The sequence below is a fragment of the Gopherus evgoodei genome, chromosome 6 (assembly GCF_007399415.2).
Source record: "Gopherus evgoodei ecotype Sinaloan lineage chromosome 6, rGopEvg1_v1.p, whole genome shotgun sequence".
Lineage (NCBI taxonomy): Eukaryota > Metazoa > Chordata > Testudines > Testudinidae > Gopherus > Gopherus evgoodei.
This window is the reverse complement of record NC_044327.1, coordinates 40,471,637-40,493,984: the sequence shown is the minus strand read 5'-3', so window position 1 is coordinate 40,493,984 and position 22,348 is coordinate 40,471,637. Positions and strand designations below refer to the sequence as shown.

The 22,348-nt window shown below is 43.4% G+C and overlaps 1 protein-coding gene across 2 annotated transcripts in view; it reads left to right on the top strand.

The window, feature by feature from the left end:
* MAMDC2 (MAM domain containing 2) overlaps nt 1-22,348 on the top strand; it is a 104,995-nt gene that overhangs the window by 49,398 nt on the left and 33,249 nt on the right. For both annotated transcript variants that reach the window (XM_030567451.1, XM_030567452.1), the window contains exons 3-9: nt 201-472; nt 3,319-3,403; nt 4,653-4,790; nt 12,510-12,766; nt 14,616-14,709; nt 18,871-19,017; nt 21,183-21,448. In XM_030567451.1, the coding sequence (XP_030423311.1) occupies nt 201-472; nt 3,319-3,403; nt 4,653-4,790; nt 12,510-12,766; nt 14,616-14,709; nt 18,871-19,017; nt 21,183-21,448 (1,259 nt within the window). The remainder of the gene's footprint in view (nt 1-200; nt 473-3,318; nt 3,404-4,652; nt 4,791-12,509; nt 12,767-14,615; nt 14,710-18,870; nt 19,018-21,182; nt 21,449-22,348) is intronic.

Below are 22,348 nucleotides of genomic sequence, written 5' to 3'. Positions count from 1 at the left end.
TGGTCTCAGAGAGATTAAATGTCTTTCACAATAAGTCAGTGGAGGAGCTGGAAATAAAATGTCCGAGTCCTGCCTCAATGTCCTGGTCTAACCTCTATACAACATTTCCTCCCTAAAATGAATACTTTTTACTTATGCATCACAAGATAAGTATCTGACATTTATTGTCCTATTTTTTTTGTGTGTGTTTGTGTTCCTAGGCCATTACATTTCTGTGGATACTTCCTGGGGAACTCAGGGTGAAAAAGCAGTACTTACCAGTCCTGAACTACATTCTGAAGAGTGGAGCTGCATCAGGCTTATATATCAGATTGCAACAGCTTCAGAGACTTCATTTGATCCTACCAGGCTAAACCTGTATCTGAGGTTACAAGGAGAGAGCTTTGATCATTTACTGTGGTCAGCTAAGGAGCCTTCAGATAGCTGGCTCATAGCCAGTCTTGATTTAAGAAACACCACAAAAAAGTACAAAGTAAGCACAATTGTAGAAGATAGTACTGGATTTATTGTGCACATGCTGGAATGTACTGACTGTTGTTAACCAGAGAGATGAGGTGGGTGAGATAATATCTTTTTTAATGGACCAGCTTCTTCTGGTGGAAGAGACCAGCTTTTTTGCTGCACAGAGCTCTTCAGGTCTGGAAAAAGTAATCAGTATTATTCAACAAACTGTCATAGATCTGAAGAAGAGTTCTGTGTAGCTCATAAACTTGTCTCTTTCATGATCAGAAGTCAGTCCACTAAGATTACCTCACTTACCTTGTCTTTCTAATGTCGTGGGATCAGGGCAGCTACAACAACACTGCAAACAACATTGACGTTCTTCTTGGCTTTCATTGTTTTCAGTAGGAGAATCCTTGAGTAGTGAGAACACAGAAAGAGAACTCAGTGGAAAATGAAAGCTTTTTCACTGGAACCCAGACTGTAGTTTTCACCCACTTTCCTATGCTACATGTTCAGGAACCTGAACATGCAGGCCTAATGTATGCAAAACTCCCATTGAATTCAGTGGAAGTTAGGTGCACAAAGGATTTCAGATTAATACAGGGATTGGCAACCTTTCAGAAGTGGTGTGCCGAGTCTTCATTTATTCACTGTGATTTAAGGTTTCGCATGCCAGTAATACATTCTAAATTTTTTTTAGAAGGTCTCTGTGCATTTTTTATATATATATATATATATATATATATATAAAAACAAACTATTGGTATATGTAAAGTAAACACGGTTTTTAAAATGTTTAAGAAGCTTCATTTAAAATTAAACTAAAATGCAGAGCCCCCAGACCTGAGTGCCACTGAAAATCAGCTCACGTGCCGCCTTCGGCATGCGTGCCATAGGTTGCCTACCCCTGGATTAATACATAATTGCCGAAATATTGTCAGGGACAATTTTCCAAATAAGCCTGGGATCAAGCTGGGGCTGCCAGAGTGGTATGCAAAAATCTGATCTGAGCACGCATAGTAATTGGACAGAAAGAGTAGGCATAGAACTGCATGTATGTAAACAGGTCTCTACTTCACAAAAGGTATCTTTGGTGCAAATAGGACCTCACTTTTTAAGGTCTTTCCAAAAACTCCTATAGAGTGCATGGTACTCAGTTTATGTAACTGCCAGGGATGAAAGAATTAATCTTTCCTGTAACCTGTTAGCTGCTGGTTCCAGGGCATCTAGGCATTTTAAAACTGATTGATTTGGAGACTGATTTGGGATAGCAATCTATTAATTCTGTCCCTAAAATCAAATACTTAATGATGACCTCCATATATGTTCAGTCCCTAAAATCAAATAATTAATGCTGTCCCCCACCAATGAAATCAATTGGTAACCCCCCCAAATTAATCAATTCTTACCCCACTTGGATAAATCAGCTATGTCCTCAGATCAGTAATTAGTTCCCCGTCACCACTCTTCTTTAGAGAGCTGCTTAACTTTTGTTACTCCCATGCTCACTGGTTCTTGCTTCTGCTCCCCTATCCTTGAAGGAGCAGAGGGTTAGAGGCTTACAGGGCTGTACCGATACCCAAGCTCCTTTCCATAGAGTATCTGGCACTAGCTTTCTTCACTTTACAGTCTGGTCTCAAAGCTCCCAGCTTATTGCTAGCTCCCGCACTACCTCACTAGCTGCCTCCAGCTCTCACTGAACCATCTAGGAGCTTTTTTTCTACAGGTCCCTGTGACATCACTACCTCACTGAGTGACTACATGAGACTCATCCCCAGATTCCATTTATGTTGACATACAAGCTTAGAAAATTTCAGCAAGTACCCCTGAAAAAATCATTGTCTTGAATGATGGCAGTAGCTACACTAGGCCCCTGTTTTTGGTCTTGTCTTTGTCACAGGGCTCTTGGGAACAATAAAGACTTGTGATGGAATGATAAGGATGGTCATTCCCCCCCTAATGTCCCCAAACTGTGCATATACACATGCATAAAAGCTTGAGGTTGGAGGGAGATGCTCTGCCCCAGCAGTGGTACTACAGCAGGGGTAGTTCTGTATCTGAGCTTGTCCCCAGGAAAGTAAATGAGAAATATTCTATTGATTTTAGTGGAAGCAGGAGCGGGTTCCATGCTTGTGTAAAATATGGTAGGTTAAATTCAACTGTGATGAAATGCTGTTCAAGTCACTGGAGATACCTAAGAGTTGAATTTTTCCCAATAGCCTCCAGGAGGAATGGGAGGCATATTGATACATCCATATACCAGCAGTAGTATGCAGAACCCTTAAGTGTTTGCCTTGCCAGCATTAGCTGGGGCCCAGGGGCTGGAGCCATGGCCTTGTTCCCATTCTGATCAGACATGTCTCTTTTGGACATTTGCTTCTGGAGCAGTTGCAGCCATAGTTGCCTCCCATGTAGGAGTTTTAGAGCAGGGGAAGCAGGAGACTGCCTGCTCAGCCCATCCTACTTAAGAGTAGCCATAATTGTGAAGTTTTGAGAGAGAGGATCTGTGGGTGTTTTATCTCTTTATAGTAAATTTTAATGTGCATCTGAAGGTGCCATATCAACAGCAGATGGGTCTGAAGTCTGTTATCTGCAAAACAGGTATAACACAGTGGGTAAAATGTAGGCTTCCTCTCATTACCCATCAATGTGCTTTAGCTCTGACTTAGAGGAAAGAGAGCAATACAGTCTCCATGCCCATTCCATCCTTGGTCTCTCTGTTGGGCTGCCAGCAAGGGCACCGCTAGTGATTAAACACAGGATGAGACCACTACATTTATTTAGCTACTCTAATATCTGAATTTTAAAGTTTAGATATCTGATATAGTAACAAATATTAGCACCCAATTATACTATTGTATTTATATTTTCCAGATTGTACTGGAAGGTGTACTGGGACAAGATAATTCTGCCAGTATAGCAGTTTTTGAAATTAAAATAACTAGTGGATATTGTATTGGTAAGTACCATCCTTCCCCCCATCTGCATAGGTGAAAACAAAAAATATTTTTAATAGGGAATAGTCTATCATAGTCCATGTAAAATGTTCACTATATTTAAACTGTATGTGTACATCTATAGGTCTGTATGACACAGAGCTTCACTTAAATTTATACATTTCTGGGCTATTTATTGCACATTCAAGATCTATTGTAGGACTCAGAAAGCTAGACTGCTGCAAATGTTGGACATAACAGCTGCAATCCCATGACTAACTGTCCATTCATGCTTCGTTATGGACATGTCCGAGCAGTTCCATAGTTACAGTTGTGTTGATTATTGTACTTAAAGTAGGAATTTAAATCCCTTAATTCCCCATGATATTTCCCAGAGATCCCTACCAAAGTAATAAAATTGCAATGAGCAAGAAATATTTAAATTTTTAGGTAAATGTAGTGATGGATGAATCAGCATTTTTCCATCCTTGTGTGTATAAATAACACTTACTTTGAAATGTTATCTTTTAGCATAACATTTTATTGTGCTCCTAATAACTTATTTATCACAAGCCTCGCATGCTTGATAATTCACACATACTTTACTCTACTCTTCTTTGGGCAGGCTACTTTTTAAACATGAAGTTAAAAAATAATCATTACATCTGTTTAGCTCTGCAATGAACGTTCAATAGACAGTGGGCCTTTCTGTTTTATAGTGCCAGCCCTGCTCCAGTTACAACAGTCACTGCTATAAATCTCAGCTATCCAGCTGCCCTTCCTAGCCTGTCTACCTGGCTATGTGACTACAGACCCCAGCCAGCCCCGCACTGTAGCTCCCTGCACATACACCCCATTTAATTGAGCCCCATTCCAGTCTCTCTTGGATCCAGTGGGAGCTCTGGTCTGACAGGCCTGATGAGGGTCAGAAAGTAGTACACTGAGTCTCTGTTTTGGCATTTGCAATATTTTAATTGGTGCTAACTTCCAGCAATTAGTGAGATACCTTAGCAAATGTCAAAAGAACAAGTGGGCTTGAACAGGATGTGACATGCTAGTTCATAGCACACATCAAGGGTCAGTGGCTATGGTAGCATTGCAGTTTATATTGCTTCCTTTGGCTAGCTAGTAAGCCCTGTAGCTGTTTTTTCTTAGATTACAGAAGGCTAATATGTGGTCTCTACTAAGACAATACAGTGGATGCTTAGCAATAGCCTTTCTTGCTGCTTCTGTAATGAACATATGTGATCTTGATGTTATCTGCAATTGCAGAATGTGACTTTGAAGAAAATCATCTTTGTGGCTTCATGAACCAATGGAACCCCAATGTAAACTGGTTTGTTGGTGGAGGCAATATTCGAAATTCGCAATCCATCTTTCCCAGAGACCACACGCTTAACAGCGAATTGGGTAAGCAACAAGTAGATTATCTAAACTAATAATAATCTTTGCTCACAAAAGCATCTAACTTTTAACTTGCAGTAGCAACTAAAGGACCCAACCAGGTCATATGATCGAAAGATAAACTAAGACTTCTTTACTTTTGCTTACCCTTTTGTCAATGAAAAATAAAACAAATGGTTGGCAAATAATATTGTGGCAAATATGCTGCAAAGGAAGGTCTGTGCTTTAAGAGAAAGTTAGGAGGCCAGGTCCTTGCTACTCATAATTCCACTTTTTGCCACTCCTCCTGAGGCTACTTCCTTCAGATCTAGGCTAAGGAGGACAGAAAGGTGGTGTAAAGGCCAGCTAGTCTCCATTCTTTTCCTAGATTGTGTTTCACCTACTCTCTGAGGTATTTACACTTTCCTTGTTCTCTTTATATTTCTCCTCATCTACTTCTTAATATTGTATGTGACTGGAAAAAAGTTGATTTATTTTTCATTCCAACATTTTCCTGTTCTAAGTTTCTCACATTGGAATGTGGGAGTCACATGGCTTGAGATATTTAAAACAAGAGTGGACAAAGTATTGGAGAAAATACTGTAAGGAACAATCCTGCATTGGCAGATGAAGAATGGGCTAGATGACTTAATAGGCATTTTCTATCACTGACATCTATGATTCTAAAAGTTTTGATCCTGTTTCTTTCTCATTAAGTTTTTGTCTTCATTTTCTTTCATTCTCATCATTCCTTTGGGTCTGTTTTACTTTCAGTGGTCAGGTAACTTTCATATGTAAGTCCTATTATCACTGATATGTTACTGTAATCAATTGTATCTGCAGCATTAATAGGAGACTAAACCCTTTCAGTGATTTAAGCCTGATTCTACAAAGATTTTGTGCACATACTTAATTTTTTGCACTGTGAGCAGTCTGCTTTAAGAGCAGGATTGGATTTATTATGAAACAAACCATGCGGTGGCACAGGACCCCCAAAGACAGGGCCCCCCAAAATGCAGGACAAATATCTGACAACCTGCCCCCGAGTCCTGTCTGCCTGCATGTTGTGGCCAATGGCCCCACGCTGCTCCCGGAAGCATCCGACTGTTGGCACATCTCTGCGCGCCCCTGGCTGGGGTGGAGGAGGTGGCTCCACAGCAGTGGAGCAGGGCTAAGGCGGCTCTGTGCCTGCTCTCCCTCCCTTTCTCCACACAGCTTTGCTCCCAGAAGTGGCCAACATGTGCCTGCAGCTCCTGGGTGTGTGTTTCTCATCGTGCTGCCCCCTCCCTGAGCATGGACTCCACAGCTCCCATTGGCCAGGAACTGTGGCCAATGGGAGCTACAGGGATGGTGCCTGTGGGCAGCGGTGCGCCGAGACCCTCTGCCCTCCCTTCCCCCCCCAGGAGCTACTGCCGGAGGGGTGTGTGTCCCAGTCACTTTGAGAGCCATGCTGTCTGAGGTAGGCACTACCACCCTGCCCCCTCTCCTGCACCCCAGCCCCTGACTGAGCCCAGAGCCTGTACCCCTCACCCAAACTTCCTCCTAGAGCCCACACCCGTCAGCCGCTCCCACACCCCAACCCCCTGCCCCAGCCCAGAGCCTGCACCCCACACTCAAACTTCCTCCAAGAGCCCATCCACAGCACCCCCTCCTGAACCACAACCCCCATCCCCAATCAAGGTACCTCACTTTATTTTCATTTACTTCCCATTGCTTATAATATGAGAATGAAGAAAAATTGGCGGGGGGGGGAATAAGAGAATGTTCTTTTTCATGGCTGGGTCCCAAGGGGGGAATCCCCAAAATGAAGCTGATCACAGAGCCCCGTTAACTTTTTAAATCCGCCACTGTTTAAGAGCAGTCTGCTCAGTGTGTAGAGCTAAGCACGTGTGTAAGTCTTTGAAAGATTAGGCCTAAAGTATCACTCTCATGGCAACTTTTCCTCCTTTTGTATTGTGCTCCTTTACTCTAGTCTCATGTTCCATTCATATTTTACATTCCACTCTTCGCCCAGTCCAGACTTGAGAAGATGTAAGGGCCTTATAGCTTACTGAAAGAACAGCAAATTGCTACAAACTTTTTTTTTAAATGAAAAGTTAGGAGTCGGAGTTGCTTTTGATATGAAAAAAATTCTACTTGAACACTGCTTTGTAAATATTAGAGATATAGTTTGTGAAGCAGTTGCCTCAGACATATAACAGATGTGTTTTCCTTTTTAAATATACAAGGAACTTGGCATGGGGGAAAAAGTTGACTTTCCTCCCTCAATGGTAAGAAAGACTAAAAAATCTAATTCTCCTTAAAGCCGTATGTATTACCAAAAGCTCTGCTCAGCAGGTATTAGGAATTATACCGGGCTGAGTGGCCATTTCTAAGTGGGCTGTGTTGAACATATTCATATGTATTTTCCATATGGATTTGGCCCAAAATTCAGAAAGCAAGTGAATGTCTTATACATCGCTCCAAGAACTAGTATCCTGGTAAATGGCTCCTGCTCTAAATAAATGCCCCTTAGAAGGGAAACAAGACCAAGATATCTGTCACCACTTTTATTGTTTGTAACATTAGACTAGAGGAGACTGCTGCATTTTGCAACAGCTTTAGTCTCTGGATGAATTTAAGATGTAACCCCAATGAGATCTGCAGGTCTTCAGCACTTCTGAAAATCAGGCACAAGGTATCTTGACTTGTGCATTGAAAAACTAAGGCACACAAAATTAGCAAACTCTTCTACAAATTTTGGCTGTAGATTCTGAACCTGTTTAACTTGAAGGAAGGAACATGAATGCAAAAGCTAGTTAAATTCTGACTTGTGCTCTAAAAATAGAGCAGGTGTCATATTTTGCCATTTTAACAGACTTTATTGATTTTCATGTGATCTACTGATTTTGATAGTACAACAAAAGAAAGTAATGCTGTTATATTTAGAGCAGTGACTGTGATTCAGGTATAAAATCTATGTAAACTCACACGTTAAAAATCTTATATTGGGACCCTGTTCTGACTGTCGTCATTTGTAGGGGGAAAAAGACATGAAAGGAGATTAAAACTCATCAGTGATTCAGTTAACTTGAAAAAGTTAACAAATTTTCTGAAATCTTTATACATGATTGTTGTGCTCTGTAGTCAGTTTAAGAAAAAAGAAATCACTCACAATTATATCTAGGACAGCTGTTATACGTTTACAAATACTGAAAACTCATTGTCTGGATTTTAAAATTATGGTATATGACAACGTGCTGCCAGTTACAGAAACATTTTCATCCTTGTAATGCTGACCCATACATATTCCAAGCATTTGCTTATCATTGATACTGAATAGAAGAATTCAGTGAGCAGAAAGCATAGGGCAGGCCTGCACAACTTGTAAAGCGGCGAGGGCCACATTACTCCAAAGAAAACAGCTGAGGGCCGAAAGCCACCCACCCCGCCCTGGCCCAGCAGAAACACTCTGCCCCAGCACCACCCAGCCCTGCAGAAACAAACCCTCCTTTCCCAATGCCGCCCCATTAAAACAGCTGTGGGCCAAAAAGGAAGGTTGGGGGTGGGGAGGTGATACTTGATTTTAAATCAACCAGGGGCTCCCAGCTGAAGAGCTGGCTGGGAGCCCTCAGGGTCAAATTAAAGGGCCCAGGGCTCCGGCGGCTGCAGGAACCAGGAGCTTTGTGGGGCTGGGGCAGGGATTTAAAGGGCCCAGAGCTCCTGCTGCTGAGGGGAGCCCGAGCCCTTTAAATCCCAGCCCCAGAGCATCCACTGGAGCTGCCGCCGGGATTCAAAGGGCTCTGGGCTGCCCGTGGCGGCGGGGAGCCCTGAGCCCTTTAAATCTCAGCCGCGGCCGAGAATCTCTGCGGGCAGCTCAGAGCCCTTTGAATCCTGGCTGCAGCTGGCAGGGCCGACTTTAGGAAGTGCGGGGCCCAATTCGAACATTTTCAGCGGGGCCCCGGAAGAGATGACTGGAAAAAAAATGTAAAAAAAAAAGCCTTTCATTTCTTAGCAACCAGTTCCCTATAAAAAGTTCTGCCACAGTATGTATTTTTTGTACCAATAGGGTTACCATACATCCGTATTTTCCTCCTGGATGGTGATTTAAGATCCCAAAACCCTGACGTGTCCAGGAAAGTACAGATGTATGTTAACCCTACCTAAAGTTCTTTTTTAAAAAGATATGTCTGAACTAGAAATGAGCTCCGCCTCTCCCTGAGGGTGTGCTAGGGTGCACGTGTGGGTCCCAGCTGCTCCCTGCCCACCTCATTGAAGCAGGTGTGCAGGGTTACTTCCCTGGGAACTACAGGGCACCAGTGGACATGGGGCTGGCTGGAGGTGGGGGGGAGGTGGCTGGAGGTAGGGTCTGGCTGCAGCCTGGGCAAGGGGTGTGGGATGGGCTGGCTGGCTTCAGGCAAGGCCACGGGGGGGTGGGGGCAGCATGGGTTGGCAGGGCTGGCTGGCTTCAGGCAGGGGGGTGCGGCAGGGGCTGGCTGGAGACGGGTTGGTGCAGGGCTGAAGGCAAGGCAGGGGGTGACGGGCTGGCTGGAGACGGGCTGGCTGCAGACAGGAACTGGTGCAGGCAGGGCAAGAGGTGCGGCAGGGGTTGACTGCGGGCAACTGGTGCAGGTACAGAGGGTACAGCTCATCCTGTATGGTGAGTGCCCCCTCCTCCTGCCTCCCCCACCAGGATAGCAGTAGCAGCCCGTGGCTCAGGAGCTATTTAAAGGGCCTGGGGCTCCCCTGCTTCCACTGCCCCAGCCCTGTAAATAGCTGCAGGAGCCCTGGGGAAGTGGTGGGGCTCCAGGGGCTATTTAAAGGACCAGGACAGCAAAGGCATCTGGAGACCACTACCACCCCCGCTACCCCAGGGCTCTGGGAGCTATTTAAAGAGCCCACGGCTCCCCTGCTTCTACCTCGCCAGCCCTGTAAATAGCCGAGGGAGCCCTGGGGAAGCGATGTGGCTTCAGCGGCTATTTAAGGACCGGGGTGGCAGAGGCAGCTGGAGCCCCGGCCCTTTATATAGCCCCCAGAGCCCCCCGCTACCCCAGGGCTCTGGGGGTATTTAAAGGGCCCAGGGCTCCCCTTCTTCTACTGCCCCAGCCCTTTAAATACCCACGGGAACCCTGGGGAAGTGGTGGGGCTCCGTTGGCTATTTAAAGGGCCGGGGTGGTAGAAGCAACGGGAACCCCAGACTTTTTAAATAGCCCCCAGAGCCCCACAGCCCTACCCCAGGGCTCCAGCAGTGGTGCTCTGGTGGCAGTTTAAAGGGCCTGGGAGCCACAGGCCTTTTAAATTGCCCCCTGGGGAAGCTGGGCCACCCCGCTACAGCGGACTGGGTTTTGCTGGTACACCGTACTGGGGCTTGGGCATGTGGCCCTCTTAGGGGCGGGCTGATTCAGGGGAATTGGTTGAATTGGCCTAAAGCCGGCCCTGGCACCTGAGATTTAAAAGGCTTTGGGCTCTCTGCAGCTGCGGGCAGCCCAGAGCCCTTTGAATCCCAGCTGCGGCTGAGATTTAAAGAGCTCTGAGCTTGCGGCTGCCTGCAGCTCAGAGCCTTTTGAATCGCAGCTGGGATTTAAAGGGCTCTGAGCTCCCTGCCGATGCGGGCAGCGCAGAGCCTTTTTAATCCTGGCCGCGGCTGAGATTTAAAGAGCTCTGAGCTCCCTGCCACTGTGAGCAGCCCAGAGCCCTTTGACTCACGGCTGCGGCTTGGATTTAAAGGACTCTGGGCTCCCCGCCGCTGCGGGCAGCTCAGAGTCTTTTGAATCCCGGCCACGACTGAGGTTTAAAGGACTCTGAGCTCCCCGCCGCTGCGGCCAGCTCAGAGCCTTTTGAATCCCTGCCACGGCTGAGATTTAAAGAGCTCTGAGCTCCCCGCCGCTGCGGCCAGCTCAGAGCCTTTTGAATCCTTGCCGCAGGCCGCACAGTGAGCAGAGATTTAAAGAGCTCTGAGCGGCCAGCTCAGAGCCTTTTGAATCCCTGCCGTGGCTGGGATTTAAAGAGCTCTGAGCTCCCCGCCGCTGCAGGCAGCTCAGAGCCTTTTGAATCCCACCGCGGGCCGCACAGTGAGCCTCTGCGGGCCGCATGTTGTGCAGGCCTGGCATAGGGGATGAAATACAACTCATTTATGACATCGACTTAGATGGGGTTAGAAGGCTTTTACTTCTTTAACTTAACTAGAGTTCTGTTCTTGTAGGTCATAGAACACAAAGCACTTTAAAGGCTTAGAGGATCCTTCAGATCTCTCCTTGTACATAAAACCTATGCAGTAGATGCCTTTTCTTCACCACTTCGTTCGAAGTGTCTCTTTTACACTATAATAAAGACAGGGCAGACTTTGTAGTTCCTTGTTGATGTTACAGGAAAGAAGCTGAGGGCATTCTAAGGGAAGCAATAGGCAAGACTTATAATTCAGATCTTAAACAATATGAAGTGTGTGACAAAACAAAAAAACAGGAAATTAAGTGATGGATGACACCTCCTTAACTCATGCAGCTGTACCTTTCACCCCCAACTCCCACAATTGTATGAGTTGAGTACAGAGTATCAGTCTAACACTGCTCGGCCCCCAGACAGCTAAGCAATTGGTAACCAATTTAACTTGAGTTTAATATGTTACACTTTCAGTAGCCTACATTTGGTGACTCATTGTTGAGAATCTTTCACCATTTGTGGATGAGCTTGCCACAAACCGTGAAAGTTAAGCTGTGACAACTGGTAACACTGCCTGGAAACAATGAAGCACCAAAAATGCCCTAAGCCAACTGCAGTTGAAATGAAACCTAGGTTGGGAGGGTGGCGAGGCAGGAACTTGCCAGACTACTAAAAGAGGCAGTGATGGCCAAGTTAGCCCTTCTCATAGTCCAAGATGAAGTGGTCAACAGCTAAAGTTTCCAAGTTCATAAAATATCAGCTAATTATTTAGGCTGCAGAGATGAGGAACCTCCCCAGCAACAAGTTTATACAAACCAACATACAAACCTTAAAATTTTAACTCTGAAATAGCCTGTGGCTGTGGCATTTCACTCCACTGTTGTATATATTTTCAACCTGCTGAGCAAAATTTTTCCATTATAAACCTCATCTCTAATCAGTATATATTATTTTATGTCCTATAACTGTGCCAACTCTGAGTGTACATCAGAGAAAGAGAGAATGTAAATATACATGTAGGCATACACACATGCAGTTCAGATAAACAGAAATACATATAAAGGGTCAAATTCTCAGTTAGTGTAAATCAGCATAAATCCACTGAAGTCAATGACATCAATTTACACCAACTGAGAATCTCTCATCATGTGTGTGCAGGAAGTAACCTTCTTCTTCCATTCTAATCTGATGGGACATGGTAAGTGTCTGTCCTATGAATCTTTTCATCTGTGAGTTTGGAGAGCAGATTTTTTCAATCTAAGGTAAAATTGAAGACTTAAATGACTCGAGACAGCAACAGGTAAGGGTTGTGATTGATTTATTTACCTCTGGAATCCCAGTCTCACAAAATCACAAGCCACCAATATGCTATTCATTGGACTGTGCAGAAGAGGAGGAGAGAAGAGAAAGGGAAGCAACGTTTGTAATTTCTCAAGTGAAGAGAGTATTACTACTATTAGCATTTCTAAGGGGGCCCTCATGGTAGTTATCCAATGTGTGTGATGTAGATGTGCAGAAATTTGATACACTGCTCATCTATTGATACATCTATTTATTTGTCATTTTCACCATTATGTATATTCAAGAGTTTTTATGTATATATTTTAGGTCACTACATGTATGTAGACTCTATTTATGTCAAGCATTTCCAAGAAGTGGCCCAGCTGGTTTCACCTAAGACAACAACCCCCATGTCCGGCTGCTTATCCTTTTATTACCAACTTCAGCAGGAGAGCATCATTGTTTTTACTCTCTATATGAGAGATATAAATGGCTTTTATGAAGAGATCTGGAAAAGAGACAATACAATGAATACAGACTGGAGTTTAGCAGAGGTTGATTTTGATGCACCATACCCAATGGAGGTAAGACAATCAAATACCTGTGCAGTCTAGCTGTATCTTTCACAGTTTGCATTTCAGCTCCATATGTCAGTGCTGCTGACATACCGCTTCTTCTCTACTATGTCATAAAATCAAATAGAACTGGGGTTCAGGACCCCTCAGGGGGTCACGAGGTTATGTGGGGAATCGTGAGCTGTCAGCCTCCACCCCAAACCCTGCTTTGCCTCCAGCATTTATAATGGTGTTAAATATATTAAAGTGTGTTTTTTTTAATTCATAAGGGGGGGGTTGCACTCAGAGGCTTGCTTTATGAAAGGGGTCACCAGTAAAAGATTGAGCCACTGAAATAGAACATGTGTATTTCTGTCATCATGTCTCTTACCTTCAGAGGGCCTCCTAGTGTCCAGATGTGGCATTGCAAGGAATGTCTCAGTCTAGCACCTCCTTTTTGTTGGTTTGTTATGTATGGCCTAGTCCTCCTACGAGGTCTCTGTTCAGTTCATTCCCCTTCTAGGCTTAATAGAACAGTCCCCAAAATAGGAAACTCAAAGTCCATCTCCTGACCTCTATCTGGTGCTTGATATTCTTGGCTTTTTATCTCTGCCTGAGTTTCCCCTCTTGGTCTGGGACCCCTGTCTGCCTTCTCTTCTGGATTCCAGCCTGGGGACCTTTATTTAGGTAGTTAAGGACTGTTCCTTCAATCCACCACCATTTTCCCTTTACTTCACACATCAGCATCCTCATAAGATCAGCAGGCTCTGTTGTACCTGCATTGACTCTGATTCCTCACAGCTTCTCCTGGGACTAGCTCGGGAGGCATCTGCTACAGGCCAGTCTCAGTTCCTCTCTGGACTGTAGTGCTAGCAATTCTTTGCCCCCTTTTTCAAGGCAGTCAGTAGCTGTCTTCTATGAACAGGAGTTCCTCTCAGCCCTCTCCTTGGAGCTAGAGGTATGCCTCACGCCTCTTACCTTCGATTAGTCAGTTGCAAGGCTTTGTGCCAGCTCCCCTCAGCTGAACACCTTTCCTAGTAGGCCTTTCAGTCTGGAGGGTTCATCAGGCTAGACTTCTGCTGTCAGCATCTGCCTGCTCTGATGGAGGAGGAAGACTTGATACTGCTCCTCTTCTCCTAATCCCTTCCTTGCCCTGCCCTCTCTGCAGGATTTGGGCCTTTAAAGGTACAGTCTTCTGATTCTTTCCCTAAGCACCATTTATTACCAAGACTCTTAGGTCTCTACATGTATCTTTTGAACTCTTCTGAACATTTAAAGGGCCAAGCCAAGTGGTAGGGCTGACTAATAGGCACTGTTGCCCTCTATCGTGGCCTACCCCATTGCAATCTCATTTGAAAGTAAATGCACTTTTTAAAAGTTGTGGTAGCTAATGCACCTGAGCATACTCTCTGGGCTGTATTATTCCTTTCCCCTGTTCAGATAGGATGCCTCCAGCAAGCACAGCTTAGATCTTACTCCTCCACAACCCCCCTTGACAGAACTGTCTCTGAAAGCTAAAATTGAGCTCTATTATTTATTATTCTAAATATCAAGGATATCCAAAAGAAATATCATGTAGAAGGGGTTGTTTATTCTTTGCTGACTCTTGATGCTTCACAGAATGGGAAGAAGATTCCATTCCTGACCACCAGCACCACCACCACCCCGGCCTTGAAATGTTCATATGCATGGACCAGAATTTGACTGGCAGTGTTCTGTGATATAACTGAGTTAATCCCAATATCTGCACTATCCTCTCAAAGAGGTTTGGTAGTTTTTCTAGGTAATCTGATCAGAATGCCAGATGGTGAAGCTTTGTTAACACATTGTAATGATGTACACAATAGATAAGTATTAAATTGCCATTTATTTTTTTCAGGTTGTTTTTGAAGTTGCTTTCAATAGTGCCAAGGGAGGCTACGTTGCTCTTGATGACATTTCTTTCTCTCCAGATTATTGCAGCAATCAGACAGGTATGAATTCTTTGGGTATTTACTTTCCATAGCTTTTCTCCCTTTCTCTGCCTCCTTTTGTCAGTCTTGGAATATACTATAGTGACATTCAAATACTAGCCTATTCAATTTAGCAATGCCACTGGGTTCCTCCTCCTTTTAAGAAATAAAATGGGATTGTAGAATAAATGATACATGCAGATTAGAAGTGAGGGTAATTTTACCCTTTGTAGAGCACTTTGAAATCTGATGATGAAAAGCACTATATATGAACTAGGTATTATTATTTATTTATTATTATTATTAGCCATTGACAACATACTTAGGGATATGGTGGATTGTCCATCATACGAAGTTTTGAATTCAGGACTGGAAATTGTTCTAAAAGGTGTTAGGCTTGAAGAAGAAATTACTAGGTTGGGTTTTATGACCTGAGTTATGCAGGAAGTCAGACTAGATTATCATAGTAGTCCCTTCTGACTTTAAAATCTGTGAATCTGTAGATCACCAAAGCTTCAAACCTAAAGCACAACATTTTAAATTTTGAGTAGGAATAAAAAAGATTATTTTACCTCTGTATTTGGCACCGGTGTGACCATTGCTGGAACACTGTGTCCACACTTCAAGCAGGATGTTGATAAATCTAGAGAGGGTTCAGGGAAGAGCCACAAGAATGATTAAAGGATTGGAAAACATGCTTCTAGTGATAGGCTGAGCTCGTTGAGTCTATTTAGCTTAAAAAAGAGGTTAACAGGTAACTTGACCACAGTCTGCAAGTGGCTTCAAAGGGAACAAATATTTGATGATAGGCTCTTCTATCTAGCAGACAAAAATATAACAAGGTAATGACTGAAAGTTGAAACTAGACAAATTCAGACTGGAAATAAATTTTTATCAGTGAGGGTAATTAACCATTGGAACCATTTATTAACAGTTGTGGTGGATTCTCCATCACTGACTATTTTAAAATCAAGATTGGATATTTTTCTAAAAGATATGATCTAGTTCAGACAGGAATTATTTAGAGGAACTTCTATGGCAGACTTCTAGGTCAGACTTCAGGCCTTGGAATCTGTGAACGTTTTTACAACATATTTACAGAATGTCATTCATTTGGGCAATTGATCCAAAATAGAATGGTCTGCCCTTCCTCCCTGACAAGTTGCATACTCCATGCTGCAACAGGAATACTAGTTAGAATGCTGCAATTCTATCTCCCTGAGGTTAAACAAATTACCGCAGAGGCTGAAGCTGGTACAGCATGCCTCTGAGGGAGTGTGGGACTGGGACAGGTGCCCAAAATTAAATAAACAAGGTGCCATGGTGGGAGGAGGCCACAAGTGACTGGCAAGGGCTGTATCCTTCCCACAGTGATTAACACTGGGACATGTCCTATCCTTCTACATGCCTGGTATGTCATTTCAGAGTTGTACATCGGAAGATGTCTTTTGGGGTCGTGTGGCCTATTCACTTCCCTCAGTTGATGGAGTGACTAGCTGCCTCTGAGAGGGGAGTTCTGTCAGGATTTTATTACGTTTCCACAACAACAGAACTAAACAACATAGATCCACATGATTGTTGTTGCGGGGCAATTAGGGCCAAGATTCAGCCCTTGGCAGATACAGTGTCTGTCCCTGGACTAGCCAAATACTGTTTAGTTTGAATGTTGCTTTTCATTGCTAAGTAACATTCTAACAAAATGATTAACTATTTCCTATGAAACTTTTGGTCACAATTTTGACTTATTTTGAAATGGGAAGAAAAAAAAACCATTTTGTACTGATCTAGTGGAAAACAGTTTCTTCCTCTTTTACATCTGTACGTGGTCTCTGCAGACTTTATCTGCACAACTTAAAGATGTATTCTGGGGAGGGCATGAGACTGAGGTCCCAGATGTGTTGCTAATCTATCAGCATTGGTTTATTGAATGTAGTTTTTTGTATCTCTATTTTCTCTCCTCCTGTTCTAGTTTTACACATTTTTGTAACAGTCTATGCTTGGGATTTATGTATTTTGATTTCTTGATTATGTTTGCAATAATGTTGCACTTTGATGCATTTATTACTTATGCTGTAAGGTATTGTCCTTTTCTATTTTAACTTTCAGATGTTTATTTGATGGGCTAAATACAGTCTGTTACCTCTTTAGAACACCACAGTTTATTCTAAATATCCTGATGCAAATTCTTATCCACTGTAAGTGCGTGGAACTCTAGGTTGTAAGTGGAGCTACATCCACTTATGCCAGATCTGATTTTGGCCTATTACGTTTTTGTGTGTGAGAAATTCATGCCAGTAATTTCCTTGGTGTTTTGTTGAAATATGTTCAGTTATGTTTTAACACTTCAGTCTCATCACCAGTTCCATATTTCCATCTTTAATTGCTTTGAATACTTCTGAAATTGCTTTCTCTTTCTGCTTGGCTTTAGTGGTTCTCTGCCTCCAGCTGTCCAGGAGACTATGTGTCAGTTCCATCTGAAATCCTTTGTTGTACAATAGTGACATTAAGTTTGATTTTTTTTTTCTAGGAGTCCTGATTCAAAAGTGCACAAATATTACCTCAGGTCTTCAAAAATCTACCAGCCACCCATTTGTCAGAGGACTAAACTTACAAGCCACAGGCTGATTCAAAAGATGGGCCCTTGCTCTTCAGGCCAATGCCCTAATGAAAAGCTGAGTTAAATCAGCACCCAGAGTCAGGGTGCAGGGATTCTTTTGAAGTGCTGTTCCTGTACCTTGTTTGACACCTCCATCTTTCACAGCTGGCTTGTAGGTGTCTGTTAAATTTAAAGCCACCACAGCCCTATTTGTCTGCTAGAAAGGAGGAGGAGCACTTGCTTTCTGTTTTTCCTTTCTACTCAGGATCTTCCAGCTGTTGTAAGGAGTAGTATCTCCAAAACATTTAATCTGCCCTCACTCTCCTAGCTGCTGCAATAGGGTTGGTTGCTAATAGGGCTGGTCTGTTTTCAGTCTTCTGTAGCTTGGGAAAACCATGAGCAGTAGTAGAGGCATGGAAACTATATGTCTGAAGACTCAGGATGATAGCACTGCATTAATTTACGTGTGGTTCACATTCAGAAGGTTATCTTTACAACTACAAGGGCTAGAACCTTTTTTCCTTTTTGCTAAACTAAAGCTTAGAGTACACAGAAATTGATAGCATGGATCCCCACACTTACTATGGGAAAGCTCCTACTTAGCAGTAGCAAGCAAACTTTTCAATCCCTGTATTAGCTACTGTACTGTAATGCTAGGGAGGACTGAGCCAGGCCACCACAGAGCTCACATAGACATGACCTACCACCTATAGGAACATCACCTGATTGCCATATGTTGATTTTTTTCTCCCAATAAGTTGTAAAAATGATCTGAGAATATCTTTGAGAGAGAAGCATTTTTCTTAGAAGCTGCCTGCTGGGTGGGGATATTTTTAGATTAAAATTCTGGCCTTTGAATTCCACACAGCAGGAAAACCAAAAAGCCTTCAGCATGGATGAAGAGATTAGCTCAACTCTTTAATAAATTACACCATTTATAGTGATGTTTTCCTTTGTGCAGTGAAACATGCAATACTAATGTGAATTGAGCAAAGCTCCAGATGTCAGTAGCCATAAATAAAAAATACCACACACACACACACACACACACACACACACACACACACACACACACACACACACACACACACACCCCTGCTTACCTTTAGGAAAGGAGGGTTTGTTAAAATGAATGAATAAATCTTAAATATTTGTCTTAGAAGGTTATCACACTGGAAATCTAAATATTATTATACACACATTTTGTCTGGATATCTTTTGAATAGAGTAGGACAAAAAAAGAAGTCTGGATGCCTTTATGCATTACATCCTGAAGGAGAGATTTTATTTTCTTTTGACGTCTTTTGCCTATTTATTTTTATGGGGACTGTGAAAGAGGTATATTTCCCCCATTGGCAGAATATAAGAAAATAGGATCCATTTGTCATACAAAAATTATAGTTTGATGTCAGCCTGACTACGTGCCATATGTATAAAGTGTGTGTATCTGCTTGTCTTCTGCAATACACCCAATTACTAGTCATGAACAGAGTTAAAACAGAATACATTTTGGCATTCTTTTTCTTCAAATACTTATGCATACTACAGTATACTTCTCCTAGCAGAGCATGTTTATCTTTTTGCAGGATTTTCTTTCAATCCTGCTGAGGCAAGCTGCAATTTTGAGGAAGATCTGTGTAATTTTTATCAGGATCACAAGGATGGCCCTGGCTGGAGCAGAGTGAAAGTAAAGCCTAATGCGTATAGGACAGGAGATCACACTACTGGACTAGGTAAATCAAAAGTTCATTTAACTGGAAAAGTCCAACTGGATGTGAAGGTTAAATTATTCTTTTTATTCCAGAACAGGCTGTGCAGTTGACATACTGCTCTGCATTGAGGGTAGGGCAGAGAGATGCTGCCCCAGGGGGAGCTTTGTAACACAAGAACCTGTTAGCGCCAGCTGGCAAAGGGCCACAGAGTAGGTGCATAGAGAGGACAGGTGTCTCTCGAGTCTGTCGTGTACATTCTGTTTCACCAGATTGTCATGTGCATCCTTTAATAAACAGTTGTCATACTGATCCTCAGAATTGTTGCAAGATATCTGTACAGATGATAGTTAAAGAGTTGTGTATATGTACTGAAAATATATTTTAACATCTGTCACAACCAAAGAAGAAAACAGGTAAGATGCATATCTGTTGAAATGTAAATTAAGCATTGCAAGCCAACACAATAGAAGACCCATTTACATAGAGAGTCAACAGAAAAGGAGCAACAAGGGGGAAAAACAAGCTATGGGGGTTAGCCTAGCTGTGTGCAAAGAAAATGGACTTGGGGTGAGAGTATATGCAGGAGGCAAGGAAGACACCCCTTTATCCTGCATCTAGGAAGTAATCAGGCAGTGTGATTACATTCTTAAAAATGAGATCTCAACCAGACTTGGTGGAAAATGCTGCAAAGGACATTTTGGGGTGAGAAATTTATTTAGACAGAAGGTAGTCTCTTAAAGTAAGCTTAGTCTTAGGGATTGTGTTATGATTTGTTGTATATGTAACCCTTCTGTTTCCATTATCCTCACTCACTGTCTCTTAACCCTTGATCATTGATGATAAACTATTTATTGATTGTTTTCACTATAACTATATCTCAGTGCTGTGGTATTATACAAGAACTGCTCCTGAGTTGACTCAAACAAGCTGGAATGTACCCTGTCCTCATGGGGAGAGCAAACCTGATGTTTCTTGGAGTGTGTAGGGTGTTGACCCTGCAGGGGAACACTTTGAAGCGGCTTGGGGACTGGGGTACACCTATTGTTAACCTGCAAGGCAAAGCAGGAGTTGCTATAATCCAGAAGATAGTTAGTTAGCAGACTGAGGTATCCGGGAGTTGGCACCTAGTTAAGCACAAACAAGTGTCCCTCTTGCTGGAGGCAGGGGTTGTAAGGTGACTCTCAGTCACGGGCATCCTGAGAACTGTCCCAAGCTCCCAGTCATATAGAAGGAGCATGCATACTGCACTGTCCTTGTGAAGGTCCTAAAGGACTATGACTGTGTCTGGCCTTTGCACTTCAAGAGGGGAGGATCCTTGTGCACTCCCATCACTACACCCTCACAAGTGCCAGGAAAAACCTTGCCCTTTCTCTTTGGGAAATATAGGGCCAGATCCTCAGATGATCTAAATCAATGCAGCTACATTCAAGTCAATAGGTCAACACAAATTTTCACCCAGTGAGGATCTGTCCCATACTGTTTTGCAAAGCATGCAATGAACTACTTGTAAGAATTTATAATAGGAGTTTTGCGTAACTTTTTTTTAATAAGGAGACATGTTAGGCACATGAATATATACTCTATTCAAGCATCCTGCTGATTAAAAAAGCAAGAATTGCATACCAGTAATGCTCTTACCTCTCCAAGGCAGGGGCTCAGGATATCTGGTTGTTTGAGGAATATCCTTTTTACACTGTGGTTCCTGACACTGCTTATGTAGAACCTTTTTGTGTAGCATTCACCACCATTCAACCACAGCTACCAAAGAGGCTTGCATCTTCTGTATGAACTATTCAGTGAAGACCTGGCAGTGAATAAAGTGCCAAGTGCGCTAGCGTTATCTCCTCTGATAAGGGAGTGGTAGCTCTGAAATTGAGTCAGGCTGCCAATGGAGCCAGCAGGATGCTATAAAATTGAGGGTTTTTTAAGGTAATTCTTCAAAGTGTTGATCTCCAGTGAAGACTGGAATCTGGCTATGTGCAGTCTTAAATTTGTAACGGCAGGGAGTTTATTTAGGATTTTGTTTTGAGCACTACAAACAGGGTTTTTATATAATTTATTAACCTGCTAGTGGAAACTCACTCTCTCATTAGCACCAAAATCTGCTGAAATGACTAAAGCTTCTTTTACCTGTGAATAGGTTTTGTGAATTGTTTATTAGACTCAATAATTGCACTGTTTCACAGGTTATTACTTGCTGGCGAATACAAAGTTTACCTCACAGCCTGGATACATTGGACGTCTGTATGGCCCCTCACTGCCAGGAAACTTGCAGTATTGTCTGCGGTTTTATTATGCCATATATGGATTTTTCAAAATGAGCGACACCCTGGCTGTTTATATCTTTGAGGAGAATCATGTGGTTCAAGAGAAAATCTGGTCTGTCTTGGAATCCCCAAAGGGAGTCTGGACTCAAGCTGAAATCACCTTCAAAAAGCCTATGCCTTGCAAGGTAACAACCAGCATTTCTTGTGTTTTGTTTTTCTCAAAGGTGTAGATGGAGATTTTTAATTCACTTTCTTTCTAGAGGGAATGTTAATCATCTTTGGCCCAACACTGCAAGGTGCTGAGAGAGTCTTTAGCTTCCAGTGGAGTCAATGATGGAGTGGCGGGCAATCAGTTTGTGGCAGATGGTCAGAATCTTAGGGCACTTGTTAGCACGTTTATCCTATTATTTGTTTGTATTGAGGTTGTGCCTCCAGGCCATCAATCAAGGATTGGTGGTCTGTTATGTTAGGCATGTTACATACGGATAATGAAGAGAGAGATAATCCTTGCCCCAAGAAGTTTGCCATCTGAGTAGTCCTGGTGCTCACTTTATTCCACAGGATATTAGTCTGAGTTACAGCTACAGCTGCGTGCAACTCGGTGGATTTGATTCTCATGGGCTCCATGTCCATATCATTTTAGTTTTGCTTCACAGGGATGTGGCGGGGCAACGCCTCACTAGTATGGCGCCTCCTGCTTATCGTCCTGGGAATTAGCTCTTTCAGCCTGCCCGCTGCAGGCCGGTGTCTTACCTACTGCAGGCCCCCGTGTCCCACCCAGACTCCAGGGCCCCTTTATTTTGGGGTGCTGCCCTGTAGCAAGGTGGGCTGGTTCCCAGCTGCCCCAGAGGGGGATAAGCCCCGGCTGAACCCATCTACATGCCCCCTGGCAGTGACCCACATTCTGAGTCCCCCCCCCGCCCTCAGGGGAACCCCCACCCTCTGTCCCCACCTTGCCTCAGTGGCTAATGCCAGTCTTCATCTAGCCCCTGCTCTCTGGGGCAGACTGCAGTCTGTAAACCATTCATCATTGGCAAGGGGGGTTGGACCAGCTGCCTCTGTCTATTCCCAGGCTATACTTCTGT